At 44.6% G+C, this 22,867-nt stretch overlaps 1 protein-coding gene across 6 annotated transcripts in view; it reads left to right on the top strand.

The window, feature by feature from the left end:
* LOC121540670 (protocadherin-19-like) overlaps positions 1-22,867 on the top strand; it is a 112,187-nt gene that overhangs the window by 75,330 nt on the left and 13,990 nt on the right. For 3 of the 6 annotated variants that reach the window (XM_041849678.2, XM_041849713.2, XM_041849695.2), the window contains exon 4: positions 2,307-2,491. In XM_041849678.2, the coding sequence (XP_041705612.2) occupies positions 2,307-2,491 (185 nt within the window). The remainder of the gene's footprint in view (positions 1-2,306; positions 2,492-22,867) is intronic. The other 3 variants (XM_041849687.2, XM_041849703.2, XM_041849723.2) reach the window with 1 other exon arrangement.

The raw sequence follows: 22,867 nt of genomic DNA on the forward strand, positions 1-22,867 counted from the left end.
CTTCTTCTTCTCTTCTCTTTCTTTTTCTCTTCTCTTTTCTTCTCTTCTCTCTTCTTTTCTCTTCTTTTCTTTTCTTTCTCTTCTTCTTCTCTTTTCTTTTTCTTTTCTTCTCTTCTCTTCTCTCTTCTCTTCTCTTTCTCTTCTCTCTTCTCTTTCCTTCTCTTCTCTTTCCTTCTCTTCTCTTTCCTTGTCTTATCTTTCCTTCTCTGCTCTTCTCTTATTTTCTCTTTCATTCTCTTCTTTTTCCTTATCCTCTCTTTCCTCCTCTTCTCTTTCATTCTCATCTCTTTCCTTATTTTCTCTTTCCTTCTCTTTTCTTCTCTTCTCTTCTCTTTCTTTCTTTTTCATTTTCTTATCTTTCCTTCTGTTCTATTTCCTTCTCTTTCCTTCTCTACTCTTTCCTTCTATTCTCTTTCTCTTCTCTTCTCTTCTCTTCTTTTCTCTTTCCTTCTCTTCTCTTTCCTTCTCTTTTCTTCTCTTCTCTTCTCTTCTCTTTCCTTCACTTCACTTTCCTTCTCTTCTCTTTCTTTCTCTTCTCTTCTCTTCTCTTCTCTTCTCTTTTCTTTTTTATTTTCTTCTCTTTCCTTCTGTTCTATTTTCTTCTCTTTCCTTCTCTTCTCTTTCCTTCTCTTCTCTTTCTCTTCTCTTCTATTCTCTTCTCTTCTATTCTCTTCTCTTCTCTTCTCTTCTCTTCTCTTCTCTTCTCTTCTCTTCTCTTCTCTTCTCTTCTCTTCTCTTCTCTTCTCTTCTCTTCTCTTCTCTTCTCTTCTCTTCTCTTCTCTTCTCTTCTCTTCTCTTCTCTTCTCTTCTCTTCTCTTCTCCTCTCTTCTCTTTCCTTCCTTCCTTCTTTTGTCTTTCCGTCTCTTCTCTGTCCCTCTCTTCTCTTTTCTCCTCTTTCCTTCTCCTCTCTTCTCTTTCCTTCTCTTCTCTTTCTCTTCTCTTCTATTTCCTTCTCTTCTCTTTCCTTCTCTTGTCTTTCCTTCTCTTCTCTTTCCCTCTTTTCTCTTCTCTTCTCTTCTCTTTCCTTCTCCTCTCTTCTCTTTCCTTCTCTTTCCTTCTTTTCTCTTTCCTTCTTCTCTCTTCTCTTTCCTTCCTTCCTTCTTTTGTCTTTCCGTCTTTTCTCTGTCCCTCTCTTCTCTTTTCTTCTCTTTCCTTCTCCTCTCTACTCTTTCCTTCTCTTTCCTTATTTTCTCTTTCCTTCTCCTCTCTTCTCTTTCCTTCCCTCCTTCTTTTGTCTTTCCTTCTCTTCTCTGTCCCTCTCTTCTCTTCTCTCCTCTTCTCTTCTCTTCTCTTCTCTTCTCTTCTCGTCTCTTCTCTTCTCTTCTCTTTCGTTAGCTTTCATTCTCTCACTCTGCTACATGTTGATGTACATGTATACATTTACCCCTCCCTCAATGGGGTGGCAGTCAAATGAACGGAAATCATGCATATACTATACAGCCGCTGATGGCCTTTGTCCCCTGCCTCTATTGGCTGCAAGCCCCAATCAAGACAGCCGCAATCTGTGCACATACTGTACATGCACATTTTCTATACCCCTTTGATTGAACAGTAGAGAGTGATTGCATCCCATTTTAAAGGCCCACTCCTTTTTTGGAAAAACAACAGAACGTCAGCCCTGACACTTGGTTTGCTATAAAGCTGAGGGATGGGCCTCATGAGGCATTTACAAGTTATATTCTTAATGAATCAATGGGTATATAATAATCTCATCAATTTAAATGATCAAAAACGGCTGTCAATATCCAGAGTGGGTCTTTAAAGACACGACGGTTCACACTAGCGATGCCCTTGAAGTCAGTGCATCGGCATCCACACTGTCCCTTTTAGAAACAGCCTGCAGCCTCTCTGCTCCGCTATCAGCCGAGTAAAAAAATGGCCTCTTAATCCCAAAAAGCCCCAACAGAGTTTATCTGTGCCTCCACCACCAACATCACAATCACCACCCTCCGATTACTGCAGAAGTAGCAAGGTTCTGTTCCCTGCAGAAATAAAATGTGGAAGGCTGTGAAGTCGTGTCCTTCTAGACAGCTGAGTTAAGAGGAGTCCTCCTGAAGATGCCTATCATCTCTCTCCTTGTGTCAACGTTTCCAGTGCCTTGAGAGATGTGTGAGAGAGAAGGATGCAGAGAGACACATTCATTTAGGAGTCAAGGAGGAGAGAGCAAAAAATTTATATACAAAGAGAGAGAGAGATGGAGGGAGAGAGGTGATGAAGGAGAGAATATCTGATAGAAGTTGATGTGACAGTAAATCAACATTCTCTCCTCCTCTCATCCCCCTCTCCCTCCCTCCTTCCCTCTGTAGCACATCGACATTCAAGGACCTGGAGGGCAATAGTCTGAAGGACAGCGGGCACGAGGAGAGCGACCAGACGGACAGTGAGCACGACGTCCAGAGAGGCCACTACATAGACACGGCTGTCAACGATGTGCTCAATATGACTGTGCCCCCCAACGTCTGCCAGCTGCCTGACCAAGGTAGGAGAAAAGGTGTGTGGAAAGTCTGTGTGTTACTCATCATTCATCCCTTAGTGTTAGAATAAGAATTCCCATCAGATCCTTGGTAAAAGCTTGTGTGTTACTGTTTACACCGCCAACCAGAGCACCTTTAGAGGTACATAATGCTCACTCCTACTTCTTTTTTAAAATTATTTTAAGGCAAGTCAGTTAAGAATAAATTCTTATTTACAATGACGGCCTACCCTGGCCAAACCCGGACGACGCTGGGCCAATTGTGCGGCGCCCTATGGGACTCCCAATCACGGCCGGTTGTGATACAGCCTGGAATCGAACCAGAGTCTGTAGTGATGCCTCTAGCACTGAGATGCAGTGCCTTAGACCACTGCGCCACTCGGGAGCAACTTAACGCCTCAGACCTCTGTGTGTGTGTGTGTGTTGGTGTGTGTGTGTGTGTGTGTGTGTGTGTGTGTGTGTGTGTGTGTGTGTGTGTGTGTGTGTGTGTGTGTGTGTGTGTGTGTGTGTGTGTGTGTGTGTGTGTGTGTGTGTGTGTGAGTGTGTCCATAGAATAAGAATTGAACTGGCAGTGATCATGTTCAAAGTTGTCTGACACAACCATCAGAACACTTCAACCACAACACCGTTCTCAGTAACGGAAACCTTTTACTGGCATTGATTGTCATATGTGGTTGTTTATCTACCTTAGTTGAATGCACTGACTGTAAGTCGCTCTGAATAAGAGTGTCTGCTAAATGACCAAAATGTAAATGTGAAATGTAGAATTAATTCAATTTCTAAGTGTGTATGTGTGTGTTTACACCAAGCAGAGCATTATGCCCACTCTCAGACAAGAGCCCTCAGATCTGTGTGAATAACACCTCAGTACTTTCCTTTGAAGTCCCGGTGCTAATGTTGAGGGATCCCTCCCAGCCAAGGCTAGCCTTTGATACAAGGCTCTGGTAATATTATTGCCTGATAGTAGGCCTAGCCATGTCTGTCTGGCAGTATTCGTCGGCGGCAGTATTCGTTGGCGGCCGACTTCTGAGGTGCTTGAATGGCAGATAGAAAGAGCAATTAGGCTGACAAAGGTGGAAGGTGTGGGGGGGGGGTGTTTACTCTACATATCGTTGTAACCTCATACATTATTCAGCAGGATCATTTAGCGGAGGAATTAATGTTGATGTTTCTTTGCTGACTTCCACAGTTTAACGACACATCCGAATCTCTGGCAGGGGAAGTGGAAGGGGTCATGTTCGTTCTTCACTACTGCCAGTCAGTTAATGGTTCCTGGTTCCACGGTTCTAGAGTAGTGGAGAGGGGGAGCTTATGTGAAAAAGTGTCATAGAGAAACAGTGGGGGGGAGGGAGCGAGGGAATGAGTGTAAGAGGGAGGGAGTTGGAGGTCGGGAAAGGAAGAGAGAGAAAGAGAGGGTGTGTGTGTGAGAGAAAGGTAGTGGGAACTGGTACGGACCTGTGAAGAAATGTAATTATATTTAATTTAATTGAGAGAGAATGAAAGATAGGCCTATAGACAGAGATAGAGAAAACACAAAAGGATGGAGAATGAGAGAGTGAGAGAGCAGTAGAAGGATAGAAACTGGCACAGACCTGTGCGCTAGTACATTATGCACCTGGGGGTGTTTATCCAGCTCAAAGGAAACACAGGTGCTCAGACTTGGGAGAGCACAGAGCAGGATTCTGCTATAGAGGAAAACATTAATATAGGACAGGTATGGTGAAATGAGTTTAAATTCTAGCCGAAGTGTCATGGTGTCCAAATGTAGGCACTTAGCAACCGCCCCATCTGCCTGATTTTCCCTCCATTTTCTCAAACCACCGCTATCTCTAGCTACACTTGCACATTTTCAGTCTTCCTTTTTCATGCACCCTCCTTACTTCTCGCAGCCTCGCTCCAGAAAGAGAGCCCAATAAGTGAATGAAAAAATGTGTACGAAAGTTATTTATGAGGGAGTCAGGTTTTTTTTCCTGCTTCCTTTTCCCCACAGGGAACCTTCTCAATCGTGGGGAATGGGCTGCAGAGCCAATTAGGAAGTTGTTAGCTCAGGATCACGTGGCCTCACGCACGGCTGTTCTACTGGGATAATTTGCCAGCGTTTTACCCCAAAACATTATGGGTAGGGCAGAGAGGTGGCATGATGTTGAGATAGGAAGGCAATAGGGAAGTTTCTTCCACTTCCGTTTTCATCTGGGAGGGGATACTGCTGTTTAAGGTATGTGGATTGAAGGGGATCTGGCTTAGTGTGCTGGTGTTGAAGTCCAGCATGGTGACTGGTTGGTTGGGGGGGCCTGGGGGGGGCTGTGTGTGTGTGTGTGTGTGTGTGTGTGTGTGTGTACGCCTGAGTGTGTGCATGCCTGCGAGTGAGTCGGCATGCCTGCACATGTTAAAGTGTGTGTGTGTACTGTATCTGCATGTTATCTGCATGGGGAGTCTAGCTGCATGTAGAGTTGGACTGCTGCCTCTGCAGTGTCAAACAGTAATGAACAATGATTAGTGAGTTCGCCACCTATTGGTTAGCTGGACGTAATTATTTCACAAGCCTCTCCGAAAAATGCCAGCGCCTCCAAAAGATGCATAATGACAGGTCTAGGGAACTCATTATTGGATACTGACAGGTCTAGGGAACTCATTATTGGAGACAATTAAAAAGATGTACATGAAGAATATTATGTGGAGAAAGAGAGACAGAGTAAAAGGGATAGCGAGAGAGAGAGAAAGAGAGAGAGAGGGATTGAGGCAGAGAGACAGAGAGAGGGATAGAGGCAGAGAAAGAAAGAGATATAGAGAGAGGGAGATAAAGAGAGAGAGAGAAAGAAAGAGAGAGAGAGAAAGAGAGAGATAGAGGCAGGGAAAGAGAGAGAGACAGAGAGAGAGAGGGATAGAGGCAGAGAAAGAAAGAGACAGAGAGAGAGAGAGAGAGAGAGAGAGAGAGAGAGAGAGAGAGAGAGAGAGAGAGAGAGAGAGAGAGAGAGAGAGAGAGAGAGAGAGAGAGAGAGAGAGAGAGAGAGAGAGAGAGAGAGAGAGAGAGAGAGAGAGAGAGAGAGAGAGAGAGAGAGAGAGAGAGAGGGGCTTTTTTGGGATCCAGCTATTTTTTCATTAACACTGGTGGTGATCGTATTTTCATTAACACTGGTGGTGATTGTATCTCTTTCAGTGAGATGGATACACACTCCTGGAATGTAGAATATAAGTAAACAAATAAACGCCACTGGTAATAAACAGAATGACGGAGGCTATTTCACACCGCCCGGCATCCATAGCAGAATGGATAAGGACAAAATATCTGTTTGGAATTGCAAATGGATCCTCGTCACTATTGTTATTGGGTTCTTCTTCTTCTTCTTCTTCTTCTTCTTCTTCTTCTTCTTCTTCTTCTTCTTCTTCTTCTTCTTCTTCTTCTTCTTCTTCTTCTTCTTCTTCTTCTTCTTCTTCTTCTTCTTCTTCTTCTTCTTCTTCTTCTTCTTCTTCTTCTTCTTCTTCTTCTTCTTCTTCTTCTTCTTGCTACAGGCAATTTTCTCCCTCAGTTGAAAAATAAGCATTGAGAAGCACTGAACAAAATGGCTTAATGTTTCATCTAAGCTTGCGTCCCAAATGGCACTCTATCCCCTATATAGTGGGCCTATGGGCCCTGGACAAAAGTAGTGCACTATGTAGGAAATAGGGTGCCATTTGGGATGCAGCCAATGTCTGTCTTCTCATTGTCTTTAATGGGAGTCTGTGGCAGTAAAGCTGCATAAGGGCTCGTCAGTAATGAGGGCCTGTTCATAATTATTAAATGAATTGACCGAAAGACCCTTACACATGCACAAACGTAACGACATAGCCAAATGGAATTGTACTACCATTACCAGCGGTCTAATTACACAGTTAAAGTGTATGACGGGGCCGGGGCTAAGCTCGACAGAATCAACACAGCCACACTATCAAATCTTCCTCTACCCCTCAGACAAGGCCCTATCATCATAAAAAGGCAAGAGAGAGAATTTTCTCTTTCTCTCTCATCCTATTAGCTAGCTAAATAAGTTAACGCTAATCGACTTGAGGAACTATGTCTGTGTCCCAAATGGCACCCTATTCCTTATGGGCCCTGGTAAAAAGTAGTGCACTATATAGAGAATAAGGTGACATTTGGGATGCAGCCTATATATTTACAGATGTAGGAACGGATTAGGATAGCTAAGTTACAGCAGCAACACATACTAGATGTGAGAGCTACAATGGTTCCGAGTGAAGTGAAACCACGGTACGCTTAGACACATCCATCTTAATTGACAGTAAGTAAATAAACACTGACCATGCAGTATCCCCGTTTACCGAAGGGAAATGTGTGTGAGCAAAACAAATAGTCACGTTCGCAAAACACCCCGCCATTTAGATGTGTTTGTATGAGAATACCTCAGATCTGCAGTTTGCCTCTCTTTCTCATACTACAGCAAAACACACTGCAGTTGCCCCAAAGGACACAAACACAGGCTCTGGATACAAAGCCTTGACTTTTGTGTTTTTATTGTGATGTTTTCTTGTGTTCGGAAGCTAAATGCACACAGGAAGGAGTGAAAGGGGATAAGGGGAGTGCGGTAAACTCCCCTCCTGTGGGTTCCCTAGGCTTACAGTGCAAATGTTTACTTTTCTCACAGGTGCCATGTAAAGGTGGCGTTTGCACAGTGGGATGTACCGTTACCTCTGAACAAAGAGGGACGCACACGGACGCACACACAAACACACACACACACAACCCCCTACCCCTCGTCTTATAAGTCCCAGTGTGGGAATCCACCAATATAGGGAGAGCACTCTGTGAGGCTCTGGGTTTCTCTCACACCATACACAGGCTTCCTCTGTTACATGCTTCCTTTCTGCACTCGATTACCAGCTTGTTTGTCCATTTCCTGCATTTCTATTTATCCTCCTGGACTTGAGCTGTGATACTCCATAACGTGTTGTGTCTCTGGCATCCAGCAGTAGCTGTGCTATGGTGTGAGACAGTGGAGAGGTCTTTGTACGGATCACCAGAGTCTAGCTGAGTGATACTAAGACGAGAGCTAATATTGTAAAAAGTGACTATGTTGTTCCTAATCTTCCTAAGAATACCTTGGTCTGAAATCTACCCTGCCAATGGATTACACTAAGGAAAAATGATAAAATATCATCAAATCATATTACACTAAATATATAGGCCCCTATTGTCAAACGGTTATCTTGAACTATTAATTCTTTCCCTTGTACAGTATCTGCCAATGCAGTGACTATGGATGATATCGCCGAGCTATAAACGGTTGAGGGAAGGGAGAGGAGCAGAAGAAACATTTATCAAATTAACGCCATTCCTTTATCTTTAATCACAGTCAAAGGGATAAAAAATAAAATAATGTACTACATGCTAGCTTTGGCTCTGGAGGACCATTAGTATCTCACAGGAGAACTGGCAAACAGCCATACAGGCAAACAGCTATACAGGCCAACAACCCCCCCCACATCCTTTGATTATCGAAGCTTTTACTTAATTCCTTGCAGACACGGATGAGCCATGTTTTTTTTAAGGGCTGGAGATTATCTGATTCTCTAGTTAAGCATGAAAGTTATCAGTGCGGGGAAACTCAACTTTTACATTCAATGTCTTTTTTTTGCCTTTCATGTATTTTTCCTCGCGGCCATTTTGAGGGTTTAGTTGGCCAGGGGTCTTTGGTTTTGGGATCATGACTGTAGGGGGCAAAGTATGGGTCAGAAAATATATTTTTCCTGGTTTTAGCACCAGAGGGGCACAAGGCAGCTAAATTACAGCCGCAGGGCACTAGTCTCTCTCTTTCCTCACATATTCCATATCGTTCACCCCTGAGGGGCTTTCCCACTCATCAATCCCATCCACTCCCTATGGGTGTGCTCCCTAAGAAGAAGCCATGGGGGCACAGATTCCTCACTACTCTGCCCCCACTCTTCCTTCCCCCTTCTCCTAGTCTCTCCATATATCTCTCTCTCTCCTCAGACAGGGCCCTATCATCCTATTAGTTAGCTAGCTAAATAAGTTGACACTAATCGACTTGAGGGACGGAGGCACAAGTGGGTCTACTGGGGTTTGTATAACGTGAGCACCCTAAAAAAAATACAAAATGCAGAGAATATACAGTACTTTACTGAACTATGTCTGTACTCCTCTGATCTACTAATGAAAATGCTGATAGGTGTCAGAATTAGGACATCAACAGCAGCAGGGTTTGTGCTGACAACCTGAGAGAGAGAGGGAGAGAGGGAGAGAGGGAGGGAGAGGAGTTTAGAGTCTAGTAAGCAGTCTCGACGAGGGAAAATAAAAAGGGAAGAGAGAAAATTATCTCTGACAGGTAGGAATATTTTTTTCTCCGTCTTTCTCTCTCGGCAGGCAAAATACCCCCATGAGTGTGTCAAAGGATTCGACAGCTGCTCAAACAAATATGAACATTTGATTGAATTAAACATCAAACTCCAAAAACGTGCAGTTGTTTCTGCCCGGCAACAGTCCATGTCATCTTCTGTGTAGAATGATGTAGAATTGATGTAGAATTGCCTAGTCAAATATGGAACCTGTTTGAATGACTGAAGATGAAATGTTTGACAGTGAGTACACTGGTAGGCAGCATATTAGGTAAACGGAATTAATATTATAAACTCGTTCTACCAGGGCTGCCAACTTTTGAAGAAAGCTTGGAGTGAGATTTGCTGTGTGAATTTCATTGCCCCCTGGCACAAACCCTAGATGGAAAATTTTACTGTTTTAAAGCTAATTTCCTGCTGGCTTAGGCGTATGACCAGGGTAATAAAATAAAATAATAAAAAACACAGGTCAGGTGTATTCAGGATGCTTTGAACATTAAATGAACACTCAAAATTCAACGACTTTGTTACTTTGAGATTTTTGGGGGATGACATTTTAAGTACAATTATAATATTAATGGTTGATGGCAGTGGGTAACCAAATCATAGATTGCAGTCTCCTTGTCAATAGACTGCTTTCAAGTTAAGGACACAAACATTTTGTAATTTGGGTGAACTATCTCTTTAAAATAGGCATGGAAGAAAATCCTGCTTGCTCTCCAGGAGGGTTGGCCTCCCCTGAAGTGCTGGGTGTTTGAAAATGTTCTTGTTATAACAATTAATTGATCAAAATCACCCAACCTTCAAGAAAAATCCAATGAATATCAATATTCAGGTGGTTTATGCCTACTAGTTGAAGATATCTGCCTTCGTCTTACTCTACATAGACAAAATATGATGTGTATGAGTTGTGAGTCCCCCTACCATCTCTGCCTAGCATGTGCAAAATAGTAAAATGTCAAAAAAATCTATTTTATTCCTGGAGCATTTAATATCCTATGTTTATTTGTATGACTTATTCAAAACTGTCCATGAATGGCTGCATAAATACATAGACTCATAATACATTTTCAAAGACACAAGTAGCCATATCAGATTTCAAATATGTGATTACACTGGAAGAATTGGGAAGAAGTGGAATAAAAATATAATTGTGGGGAATACAGTAGGGTTCTTGCTGACAAGCACAGTAGTTATGGTTTATTTTAGCCCATTGTTAAGAATGAAAATTGTTCCACTGATCAGACTATATAAAGTAAATATATAATAAAATATCCTGAAGACAAGATTACATAAATCTGCCCATACACCCTAACCAAATAATGTTTATATTTATTGTCCCCCCTCCAGAATAAAAACATACACTTTTGGGTTCACAATCTGTTTGACAAAATTATTTTCATTGTTACAAATCAGATCACCCTACCAAACGTCCCTGCTAAAACATACTGTAGGTCTGTCTACTGCCTTTTCGTTGTCACAGCCTAAATGCCAATCAACAAACAAGGGGACTAATGCAAGTGTGGATCAAATCGACTTTAGTACATGCTGTCAAAAGGCTGCATTCTGCGAAAGGGAGTAACAGCAACCTAATTTTGTTGACAACATTGTACATAAAACAGCGCTACCTTGCTGCTCTTTTTACAGTTTTATACACTCAGCGGAGAACGTTCTCTCTATTCAGCTCCACTCTAATCTTGAGGAGCGTTTCTTTAAAACGTGCATCCAATCCCCTTGATCCTTTACATAACTAGACCAATCGCTTAAATGTGTCGCGGTTCACATGGCTGTGGCAAGACAGGACAATGATCGAGGTTCCACTCGTAATGTTAAATTGCAGGCGCAGATGCTCAGATTTGAAGCACAGTTGAAAAGTTAACATGCTGACTATACAGTGAACTAATAAAAGCAGTACTTTTCAATGCGTGAGATATAGAGGTGTGCCATGAGAGCGTGAGAAGAGTGTCAAATACGTGTGTCTCACGGCCAATGCGTGTGCCTCACGGCCAATGCGTGTACCTCACGGCCAATGCGTGTACCTCACGGCCAATGCGTGTGCCTCACGGCCAATGCGTGTACCTCACGGCCAATGCGTGTGCCTCACGGCCAATGCGTGTACCTCACGGCCAATGCGTGTGCCTCACGGCCAATGCGTGTACCTCACGGCCAATACGTGTGTCTCACGGCCAATGCGTGTGTCTCACGGCCAATGCGTGTACCTCACGGCCAATGCGTGTACCTCACGGCCAATGCGTGTGTCTCACGGCCAATGCGTGTACCTCACGGCCAATGCGTGTACCTCACGGCCAATGCGTGTGTCTCACGGCCAATGCGTGTACCTCACGGCCAATGCGTGTACCTCACGGCCAATACGTGTGTCTCACGGCCAATGCGTGTACCTCACGGCCAATGCGTGTGTCTCACGGCCAATGCGTGTGCCTCACGGCCAATGTGTGTGTCTCACGGCCAATATGTGTACCTCACGGCCAATGTGTGTGTCTCACGGCCAATGTGTGTACCTCACGGCCAATGCGTGTGTCTCACGGCCAATGCGTGTGCCTCACGGCCAATGCGTGTGTCTCACGGCCAATGCGTTGGCAGCTCTGTTCTACGATTCCATAAATGCCAGAGGAAGGAAAGTCAGAAGAACAACTAAAGTGCGGTAGAAGATACAAGTGAATATTTCAGTAGTATCCGTAGTAGTAGTAGTAGTAGTAGTAGTAGTAGTAGTAGTAGTAGTAGTAGTAGTAGTAGTAGTAGCTAGAAAGATCTCATTTTTAGCTGTGTCGAACTACACTAAAATATATTTTTCCCTTTTATCCTAATTCAACATAGCATGACTCACAAAGGTCTTGGTCTGCCAGTATCATGACTGAGCTAGACTATTATATTAGCCTTTCCCCTTTATGTATAAAAAGAGCAGGGTTCCTCCCCTAAGGTTATTTTCCAGGTGCTTTCAAATTATTATCAGCTCAAGCAGGCCCCTCTTAGTCAGTCAGTGTGCTATGTAAGGTACTTACAGATTCAATTGAGAAGAATAACGGCTTCCACTCAGGCTTGAGGCCCTCTCCTCTCCTCTCCTCTCCTCTCCTCTCCTCTCCTCTCCTCTCCTCTCCTCTCCTCTCCTCTCCTCTCCTCTCCTCTCCTCTCCTCTCCTCTCCTCTCCTCTCCTCTCCTCTCCTGTCCTGTCCTGTCCTGTCCTGTCCTCTCCTCTCCTCTCCTCTCCTTTCTCTACCCCTAACATGGCTGCTGTCGCTTTGCACCACACACACACACACACACAAAATATATCTCCCCACCTTCCCTCCACTCCATCCTGTGACTCACAAGACAACATCGCTCTAACATTGTATCAACGTCCCCTGAACCTTCGTCTAACATTCCCTTAACGTTCCAGCCTTCCACAATACACCCAAAGTATTTAAATCAGCTCGAGAGGGACGACTGTTTATCTCACATGCACTTGTCATGGATAGGAGCATATTGAAGGTATCAGGGAGAAACGGAGGAGCGCTTCATTATTTCCTAGGGCTCCTCCAATGAGCCTGATGCATCTCCTCCACTGACAGCTCATTTTCCACACAATCCCTGGTATTCATTTGGGAGAGAGAGAGAGAGAGAGAGAGAGCGAGAGAGAGAAAGACAGAACATAGGGCTCTTGGATACTTCTTCCCATTGCTTATTCATGACCCTCTGTAGCTACTAGGCATGCTAGGGTAGGTGTGTTAATAATCTCCTCACAAACCAAGTGGATTCACAATTGTTTGTCGAACACTTAGCTAGTAGTCGATGGAGGAGGCCCGAGCTGGGCAGCAGAACAGTACAGGGAGATCAGGGTTCAAGGATCAGGTACTGAACAGAGGGGGAGAGATTAAGAACATGTCGTGTGCCTGGAGTTGATAGGGAGTGGGGACACAGAGAGAAAGAGAGAGGAGGAGAGAGTATTATTACAGCACCTGAATTTAAAATCTGTGTGTTTGTGTGTGTCTGTGTATGAGAGAAAGGGAGAGAGCGATTACGTCTGGAGGGAGTTTGCCTGTGTCCATGTGCATGCATGCTTGTGTGTGTGTGTGTCTGCATCTGTGTGCTAGATCGAGCGAATGAGTGTCTGTATGTGTGTTTAAAGGTTAATGAGAGAGAGAGCGGGGTAGAGCGATAAAGCTAGAGAGGAGGGGACTGTGGGTGGAGGAGTGAGAAAACAGACTGAAATGTGAGTAGCCCAGCCCGGGCCTCGTGCTAGTTGTCTCCAGTCTGCCAGGCTATTGTGGTTCTGATTGATTTGGTGTTTATGGGCTGTGGAAGTCTGTGGAAGCACTAAGTAGTCCCCACTCCCTCTGTCCCCCTTCCTCCTGTCCTCCTAGTACCTCCAGAGTCCTCCTTTGGGTTTGGCACACCCCATCTCCATTCCAACACACCCCTCACCGGTAACAAGGCTCAGGTAGAGATCTGTAGGGAGGCTAGGGACGGCCCCAGCCCTCTCAGTCATCCCTCTCTGTAGCCTAATCACAAACTAAATAACGGCCAGGGGACCATAGGCTGGAACCAGGGGCATAGCCCAGTGGAGATGACCCGACCACCTCTGCTCTTCCAGATCTAGCTCTCAACAACTACTGGAAGCTTTGCTTACGTCCTGGATCACTAATCAAAACACATTGGAAATGGCATGATTATATATTGGCTTGATTGAAATACCATGTCATCTAGGGTGTCTGTACAGAGTGGATGAAAACTCACTTTGGTGATGATATTTCACTTCCTTATGTTATAAAATACAGTTTACCAAGAAAAATTGGATTCTTAATTTTCTGAATCGTTCAGTGTGGTCTTTCTCTAACATATATATATATATATATTATTAACATATCAAAACAGTTTAATTTCATAACCTAATACATCCAATAATAATCACAGAGCTCTGTTGACAGAGCAGTGCAGCTTTTTCGCAGCGACTTTTTAGGATTTTACATGTTGTGGTGTTCGTTTCCGCGGGTCGCAAAAAGCCAAATTAACATGACACAAACTGAATTAAATGTAAAAGGCTTTGAAAATAAAAGATGATGAGTTCAACGGTGAGGCTGTCAGTTAGCCTTAATTCTCACTCAGCATCCAGCCTAACTGGCACAATACTATTTTCCTGATTTATGACAACTTTTTTCTCTGGCATCCATTGATTTAGTCACCCTAATTCTGGCCATTTTACAAGGGTAAAAACGCCAATAACTTTTGAACGGATTGTGATAGAGACATGAGGTTTGGACCGTTGGTTTTCTTAGAGTATCTAAACGGTTAACATATTATTTTACCCATTGGTCAAAATATGAGTTTTTAAGATTGGACACCTATGTAATCTTAATCTTAGACTTTTCCTGAGGGAACATGCTTTGTATGTGTATTGATGATGTTGATGTGGAACTCTACTAGTGGGAGCTGTCTGTGTGGCGATAACCGAGCAGGACAGATAGCGTTGGAAGAGGCTTCGTGTGTGTGCGTGTGTGTATATGTGCTTGTGTGTGTGCGGCTGCCAAAGCAAAGCTGGGCCTTGTATTACAGGGATCCCTGGCTATCAGACAAGCCTGTATGCGCTCCCTCTAGCAGTTACCTTGCAATGAGCCAGCTCTAATCAACTCCATTAGCTACACTGCAGACTCCCATTTAGGAACACTTTAGAATACTACAGTCAGAATGTCAGTAGGGTATAGGCAAAAAGATATGAACAGCCATGCAGGCAAAATGAATGAATATGCCACTCTCTCTCACAGACATGCATGCTACAGGCAAGCACATAAAATGCTTACACACACACACACACACACACACTTACATCGTAAAAAAGACAAGCATACACACACCAGACACAAGCACGCATTCATGCATGCATGCATGCACACACACACACACAATTAATGGGGGGAGATTTTCTGGGCATTACAGTCCTTGGCAATAGGCATTTATTTTATCTCATGCCTCCACCAAAGGGAAAGATTAAGCATATACTGGGCTCTGTTTAAGGGAGAGAAAATCAGCTGTCTTCTGACAAGTATATTGTAACCCTGCAGTTTTCTGTCCAGAATACAAAGAGACATTTATCACTGCAGCTGGGGAGACGAGGTGAGGAGAGTGAGAATGAGAGAGAGAAAGAGAGAGAAAGAGAGAGGCGCATCTCTCCAGTGCTACAATGTGTGCATCTCTGCTTTTAACCCTCTCTCACACTTCCTGACAGATAGGAGAAGGCTTCTCTCCTCCTCATTTAAAGTTAATCGGAAAGTATTCAGACCCCTTGACTTTTTCCACATTTTGTTACGTTACAGCCTTATTCTAAAATGGATTTAAAAAAAGAATCCTCATCAATCTACACACAATACCCAATAATGACAAAGCGAAAACAAATGTTTAAAAAATAAAAAACTGAAATAACTTATTTACATAAGTATTCAGACCCTTTGCTATGAGACCCGAAATTGAGCACAGGTGCATCCTGTTTCCATTGATGATCCTTGAGATGTTTCTACAACTTGATTGGAGTCCATCTGTGGTAAATTATATTGATTGGACATGAGGTTGAAGGAATTGTCCGTAGATCTCCGAGACAGGATTGTGTCGAGGCACAGATCTGGGGAAGGGTACCAAAACATTTCTGCAGCATTGAAGGTCCCCAAGAACACAGTGGCCTCCATCATTCTTAAATGAAATAAGTTTGGAACAACCAGGACTCTTCCTAGAGCTGGCCGCCCGGCCAAACTGAGCAATCGGGGAAGAAGGGCCTTGGACAGGGAGGTGACCAAAAACCAGATGGTCACTCTGACAGAGCTCCAGAGTTCCTCTGTGGAGATGGGAGAACCTTCCAGAAGGACAACCATCTCTGCAGCACTCCACCAATCAGGCCTTTATGGTAGAGTGGCCAGACGGAAGCCACTCCTCAGTAAAAGGCACATGACAGCCGTTTGAAGTTTGCCAAAAGGCACCTAAAAGACTCTCAGACCATGAGAAACAAGATTCTCTGGTCTGATGAAACCAAGATTAAACTCTTTGGCCTCAATTCCAAGCGTCACGTCTGGAGCAAACCAGGCACCGCTCATCACCTGCCCAATACCATCTCTACGGTGAAGCATGTGGTGGCAGCATCATGCTGTGGGGATGTTTTTCAGCGGAAGGGACTGGGAGACTAGTTAGGATCGAGGCAAAGATGAACGGAGCAAAGTACAGAGAGATCCTTGATGAAAACCTAAGCACACAGCCAGGACAATGCAGGAGTGGCTTCGGGACAAGTCTCTGAATGTCCTTGAGTGGCCCAGCCAGAGCCTGGACTTGAACCCGGTCGAACATCTCTGGACAGACCTGAAAATAGCTGTGCAGCTCTCTCCTCCTCTTGTGCTTCCGTTTGTGATGCGTCTCTCAGTGTTGTTGATGTCTCTCAGTGTTGTTGATGTCTCTCATTGTTGTTGACCTGTCTCAGTGTTGTTGACGTGTCTCAGTGTTGGTGATGTCTCTCAGTGTTGTTGATGTCTGTCATTGTTGTTGACCTGTCTCAGTGTTATTGACGTGTCTCAGTGTTGTTGATGTGTCTCCGTGTTGTTGATGTGTCTCAATGTTGTTGATGTGTCTCAGTGTTGTTGATGTGTCTCAGTGTTGTTGATGTGTCTCTCAGTGTTGTTGATGTGTCTCAGTGTTGTTGATGTGTCTCAGTGTTGTTGATGTGTCTCTCAGTGTTTGTGATGTGTCTCTCAGTGTTGTTGATGTGTCTCTCAGTGTTGTTGATGTGTCTCTCAGTGTTGTTGATGTGTCTCTCAGTGTTGTTGATGTATTTCTCAGTGTTGTTGGTGTGTCTCAGTGTTGTTGATGTGTCTCTCAGTGTTGTTGATGTGTCTCAGTGTTTTTGTCACCTTACTTTTATGCTGCGTTTTAATTTCCCTCTTCTCGTATTTCACCCCCTTTGACAACATTACACATATTTAACATATGGAATATGTTACGGCGAAGACGCCACTTCCTCCTTCTTCTGTGGTAATTAAGGTGGTGACAAAAGATTACTGCCCTGGGCATCTGGCATTTCCATATCGCTCACTCTGCTTCATGTATATTGAGCAGCGTATGATTTATTCTTTAACGTTCAATCATTCAGAATGCAGACCCCCTTTTATCTGAGCAGAAACACTAGCTCGCCAGCTGTGCCAGCCCACCTATAAAACATACATAATGTAGTATTTTCACGGATTTCCTTCATAGGGGCCACAGGTTGAGGAGAAGTCAACCAAACCTTTTTTCTCTGTCTCGGCCTCACTGATTAGTGTCTGCGTCCCCTTGGTTGTCCCGTATGACGACCTGGGCCGGATGAGCTCACGGTATTGAAATGAAATTCAGCCATTTTGAACAGGATAAAATTTGAGATAGAGGGAGGGGGAGGGACTTCCCCTTGGTACAGAATGACCGCAGCTATAGCCTACCTGTTGGCCAGCTAGGGTCCAGATGATTAGCTATTGATGAAAGATTAAAGTGACAGACGGGGGGGTCAGTAAAGAGCCTGTGGACCCCTGTAACCCCCCTCACCTCTCCAACCATGCCAGAAGGCCTCTGGCCACTACTGATAAACTAGGGGCCTGCTGATGCTGACGACTCCTCCTCCACGCAAATACACACACACACACACACACACACACACACACACACACACACACACACACACACACACACACACACACACACACACACACACACACACACACACACACACATTCACACACACTGCCCAGACCATCATGTGCACATGCCTCCTTCTCTCCAGAAAAATAAGAAAACAACAACCCCAAGTGCATTCTGAGTATGCCAATCGAATAGCTTTCCCTTGGTATGTGGGTTGTTTTTTTCTCTCCTTCCATCTATCTCATAAAGCAAGGAACTCCTTTCAATCACTTCATTCTCCTTGGTGAGCCAATTATGATTTTTTGGCCCTTCCTCCTCTTCCTCCTCTTCCTCCTCTTCTTCCTCTTCCACCTGTTTAAAAAAGGAGGATAAAAAGTAATGGGAGAGGTTGGCTGTTAAATTTAATGGCAGACAGGAAAGCTTCAAAATGGCTTTTTTTAATGATGCGCTGGCTTGTTCTCATGCATTCTCTATTAAAACTCAGGGCTGCACATAGACAGCAGAGAGAGACCGGCCGGCAACCGCCATACTCCAGACAATGAACTGCCCCAGACACACGAGCTGCCATATATAGGGGCCCCAAGCCCCTTAGTTTTCTCCAGGCCATATTAATAACACATATTACCATAATGGGAATCTTGTACTTCCTTGACTGCGTCCCAAATGGCACCCTATTCCCTATATAGTGCACTACCTTTGACCCATAGGGCTCTGGTCCAGTTCGGCTCTCATTAGCGTCACAAAGAGATCAAAAACAACCTAATAAGTCTAGTTGCCATTGACACTGATATCATTCAGCACTCACAGTAGTAGTAGTCTAATTTAATATCCCGCCACACAAGGAGTTTCTTATGACATGGGTGTCCTTGAGGACATGTCTGAGCCCTCCCGCCCCCACCTCCATGCTACAAACCTTGTTATGCGTGTAGCCCCATCCCTACAAGGGGCATTCCAACTAGCATAGGGGGTGACAGGGTGCCAAGCTGAGTGCTTGCCCTCTTGCCACAGATAGGGTATTTAATGAGAATGTTTACATACAAACTGATAATTTGATATTAATCAGATTTTGGTAGTAGGCAAATTATGCAATAGTCATGTAAACACCTTACTCTGCTTATCTTAATCGGCGTAAGGTCAAAATCAAAGGATGCATACACCGATTAACACATCTGGTTTTCTGAGCAGTCTTTCAAATTATTAGGTAAACAGCTTAAATCGGCATTCCAGCAGGGTATTTGATCTGTGCATGTGCCAGCACTGGTAGCGCCAGCCTCCCTCTTACTGTCGAGTGAAGTGAGTTTAGAAAAACTGAAAGTATGCATCTTCCAAATAGTTTTCACATACCAACTATATATGTCCGAACTCAGAATCAAATAGGCTCCCCAAAAATAGCATAGTCGCTGTGGTAGAACGTTTATTTTGATTGCCGATTTTCTGCACTTATCAAAGTCCCATCAGGTAGCCTGATTTCAGATGTGTCCGTGTAAACAGGATTATTAGGGAAATCTTCTTGCAAAGCATGTAAACGTTTTAATCAAACACATTTTTTTCACTCTGTCTGTCTGTCTCTCACTCTGTCTGTCTGTCTGTCTGTCTCTCACTCTGTTTGTCTGTCTGTCTGTCTCTCACTCTGTCTGTCTGTCTGTCTGTCTGTACTGCTGACAACCCCCTCCCCGCCGTAGTGGCAGTGGTTAGAGAAATGGTAGAGTTCTCCTCTCCACCGAAGTGGCAGTGGTTAGAGAAATGGTAGAGTTCTCCTCTCCGCCGTAGTGGCAGTGGTTAGAGAAATGGTAGAGTTCTCCTCTCTGCCGTAGTGGCAGTGGTTAGAGAAATGGTAGAGTTCTCCTCTCTGCCGTAGTGGCAGTGGTTAGAGAAATGGTAGAGACCTCCTCTCCGCCGTAGTGGCAGTGGTTAGAGAAATGGAGAGAAACATAGTGAGTGGTGTTGCCATGGGCTCAGACTCTGTACTATTAAGTGCCATCACAGCGAGGCCCCTCTCAGCTGTGAATAATGGAGACCCTCGGAGACAAACAGCAGGCCTCCAGACACCAAACAAAAATGGCCTTTTGGCTGGAGAAAATCACAAAAGCCCCTGTGCAACATTAGCCTCAATGTGTCTGTATGTAATACTAAGTTGTTGGGGATGGCAGGGACTGCTGCTGCTGCTGCCTCGGCGACTATGGTCATGTTTTCTTTTTCTTTCTTTTTTTCCTCTCATAAAAATTCACCAGGACTTTACCTTGGCTAGGGGTTGGTCCATTGAACCTGTGCTGTGAAAGTTAGGGTGACCCGTGCCAGGCAGAGCTGGCCGACTAGGTCTCTCTCTTATCAAGCCTCTCTACTGGACCGCTAGCCTCTCCCCAGGGGCCATCCCTGCTTAACGGTGTTTCTGCATGCACAGCCAAATCAGCCCAGCACACTACGCAGCCGCCATCCACGTTGTCCTACTTCCATAGATTGTTTAAGTGGGCAGGAAAAAAGAGGATGTGGAAAGAAATGGAGGGAAAAGAAGAAGGACAATGTAAGAAATAATAACAGGAAGAAAGACAGTGAGAGAGAGAGAGATACAGAGAGAGAGAGAGATACAGAGAGATACAGAGAGAGAGAGATACAGAGAGAGAGAGAGAGAGAGAGAGAGAGAGAGAGAGAGAGAGAGAGAGAGAGAGAGAGAGAGAGAGAGAGATGCAGAGAGAGAGAGAGAGAGATACAGAGAGATACAGAGAGAGAGAGAGATAGAGAGATATACAGAGAGAGAGAGAGATACAGAGAGATACAGAGAGAGAGATACAGAGAGAGAGAGAGAGATACAGGAAGAAAGAGCGATACAGGGAGAAAGAGAGAGATACAGGAAGAAAGAGGAGAGAGAGAGCGCGCGAGAGAGGGAGAGAGAGAATGCTCGTGTGTCTTTCTGCTGAGAGATAAAACGGAATATAAAACACATAGTCCCGGCTGACAGAGAGTGAACATGACTGAATGAGAAGGCACATTACATTAATTATGTAAGGGGCCTCTGTTCAAGCAGTGCCAAGTCTCACTGGGAAGAGACAGAGATGGGCTGCGTCCCAAATCGCGCCCTACTCCCTATTTAGTGCACTATGTTTGACCAGGGCCCATAGGCAGAGCCATAGGGAAAAGGGTGCCATTTGGGATGAAGCTAAGGAGTCTTGAGATGTTAGTATATTCTATGCCTCGGTGTGCTGGGCCCAGCTGTTTAGAGAAAGACACATTGATTTGTTGAGCTCAGGCTGCCGGATGTCCAGGTGGGTTCATGGTCTGATGGGTACTGAGGTATTGTGTTGGGTTTCCTCAGCGAATAAAACACCACACAATAAAATACAAAATGTAATGGTTGGTTTATGGTAGCACTCGGGTGAGAGTGGAGTTGCTATGTGTAAAGTGCATTGACCTGAGGTATATTGGAATATGTTGTCTGTCAATGCTCAATCGCACATCCATTCCCCTCAACATTATTTGGTCATGTGTTAGATTGTGCAATACTGAAATCATCTCAATAAAATAGTAGTGTTATGTAGCATGTGCAGCACATTACACATCGACATTGTCTTTCGTTACAATAGTATTCCTGAAAATACTCTTCTACTATTTTCCAACTCTGGTTATACAAATTCCACAAATAGACTAAACTGAGAACTGTCCAATAAGTGTATCCTTAGCTAAGACTGTTTCCCTGGAAACCTCAGGACCTCAGCCATGTACTTTTCCTGTTATTTTCTCACAGATCGTTTCATCCTGCCTACCCTGCCGATCGGTTTGAGTCCTCCTGCCTCCCCCTACTCCTCCCTCTCCATCCCTCAACCCCAAAAGCCCAGCTCTTCCTTGTCCCACCACCACAGATGTAATTTACTGTCTGCGTTTGTCCCCCCTCGCTCCGTCTCTCAGACTCAAGGGTTTTTGCCAAAGCAAATTAGCTCGCTAGCTCGGTCAGCTTAAATACAGCAGAAATGCGGCATTTGATACAGTGTATTTAAAGATGTCCTTCCTTCCGCTGCCGATGCCATTACGGCGAGGAAATGAGTGTTCTGGGGGTGCATGCCACTGTTGTTGTGGGCCTGCAGTGAGCCAGGTTAATATGAGGGTCTGCCATTAGGAGGCCAACTTTAGTGTGTGAGCACCACTACAATGGCTTCTTCTGCATCTAATGAGCAGGTAGCCCATGATGCTATACAGTCAAGGCTCTGATAGGTTGGCCTGACCTGGCTGTGTGTGTGTGTGTGTGTGTGTGTGTGTGTGTGTGTGTGTGTGTGTGTGTGTGTGTGTGTGTGTGTGTGTGTGTGTGTGTGTGTGTGGAGCCCTCCACTACCCTTTTAGCCCGGTTTGGCCTGTTCAGCCCAGCTCAGCTCATCTTAGCTTAACTCTCCATGCATGTACGCCTGTTGAAGATCCAGTCGAGATGGGCTGTTGTCGAATCAGAGCCCTGGGCGGCTGACGCAACGTATTAACCCCCCCATCGCATTAATTATTACAACGTACTGATCCAAGTTGCCTACACCCTACATCACACCAGATCAGTCATGATCACTTTGAAACCTGCCCCTCTATCTCCATACTCCACGTTCCCAGTAAAGGCTAAGGCCCCGGAGCCAGCGATGGCATTTCTTGAACAGGCTTCTGTGACCTCTAGTTGCCATTGATGGTTATGTCTCCTACACTCTTAGAAAAAAGGGTTATTTGGCTGTCCCCATAGAATAAACCTTTTTGGTTCCAGGTAGAACCCTTTTTGGTTCCAGGTAGAACTCTTTTGGGTTCCAGGTAAAACCCTCTGTGGAAAGGGATCTACATGGAACCCAATAGGATTCTACCTGGAACCAAAATGTTTCTTCAAAGGGTTGTCCTATGGGGACAGCCGAAGAACCCTTTTATGTTCTAGATAGCACTTTTTTTCTAAGAGTGTATATATAAACACTGTATGATAGGGTGTGGAAAGGTGCCTCCCAGCAAAATAGAATTAGTCGCCAGCCAGGGCGCATGGAGAAACCGGCCCACCAGCCCACCGCGCGTATGTCATCATGACAACGAGCTCGCGGTCGTTACCACTATATCAAGCAGTCCACTGGCTCGCCGCTTCTGCCTTTGAACAAAACAGTGCAGTAGGCAGTGATGACAAAGTGATTTATAAAAACAGCATAGCAAATGCTTTTGCTTTTTTCCCCCCTCCCTCTCTCTTCTCTTCTCCCCGCCGCAGTTACACAGCTGTTAAACAGATGCTGTTTGTACCAATTTAGAAGCCACTGCATTGTTTGTCAACACCGGTTTGAAGATTCATTCTTTAAAACAGGGGGAACCTGCGATGAAATGCACACATGCTGGGGGTTGATGGGGTAGCAGAATGAAAAGGAGGGGGAGAATGGAGAAAGGAGGGGAAAGAGGAGGCAGGGGATGGTTGGAGGG

Source organism: Coregonus clupeaformis, chromosome 3 (genome assembly GCF_020615455.1).
Source record: "Coregonus clupeaformis isolate EN_2021a chromosome 3, ASM2061545v1, whole genome shotgun sequence".
Lineage (NCBI taxonomy): Eukaryota > Metazoa > Chordata > Actinopteri > Salmoniformes > Salmonidae > Coregonus > Coregonus clupeaformis.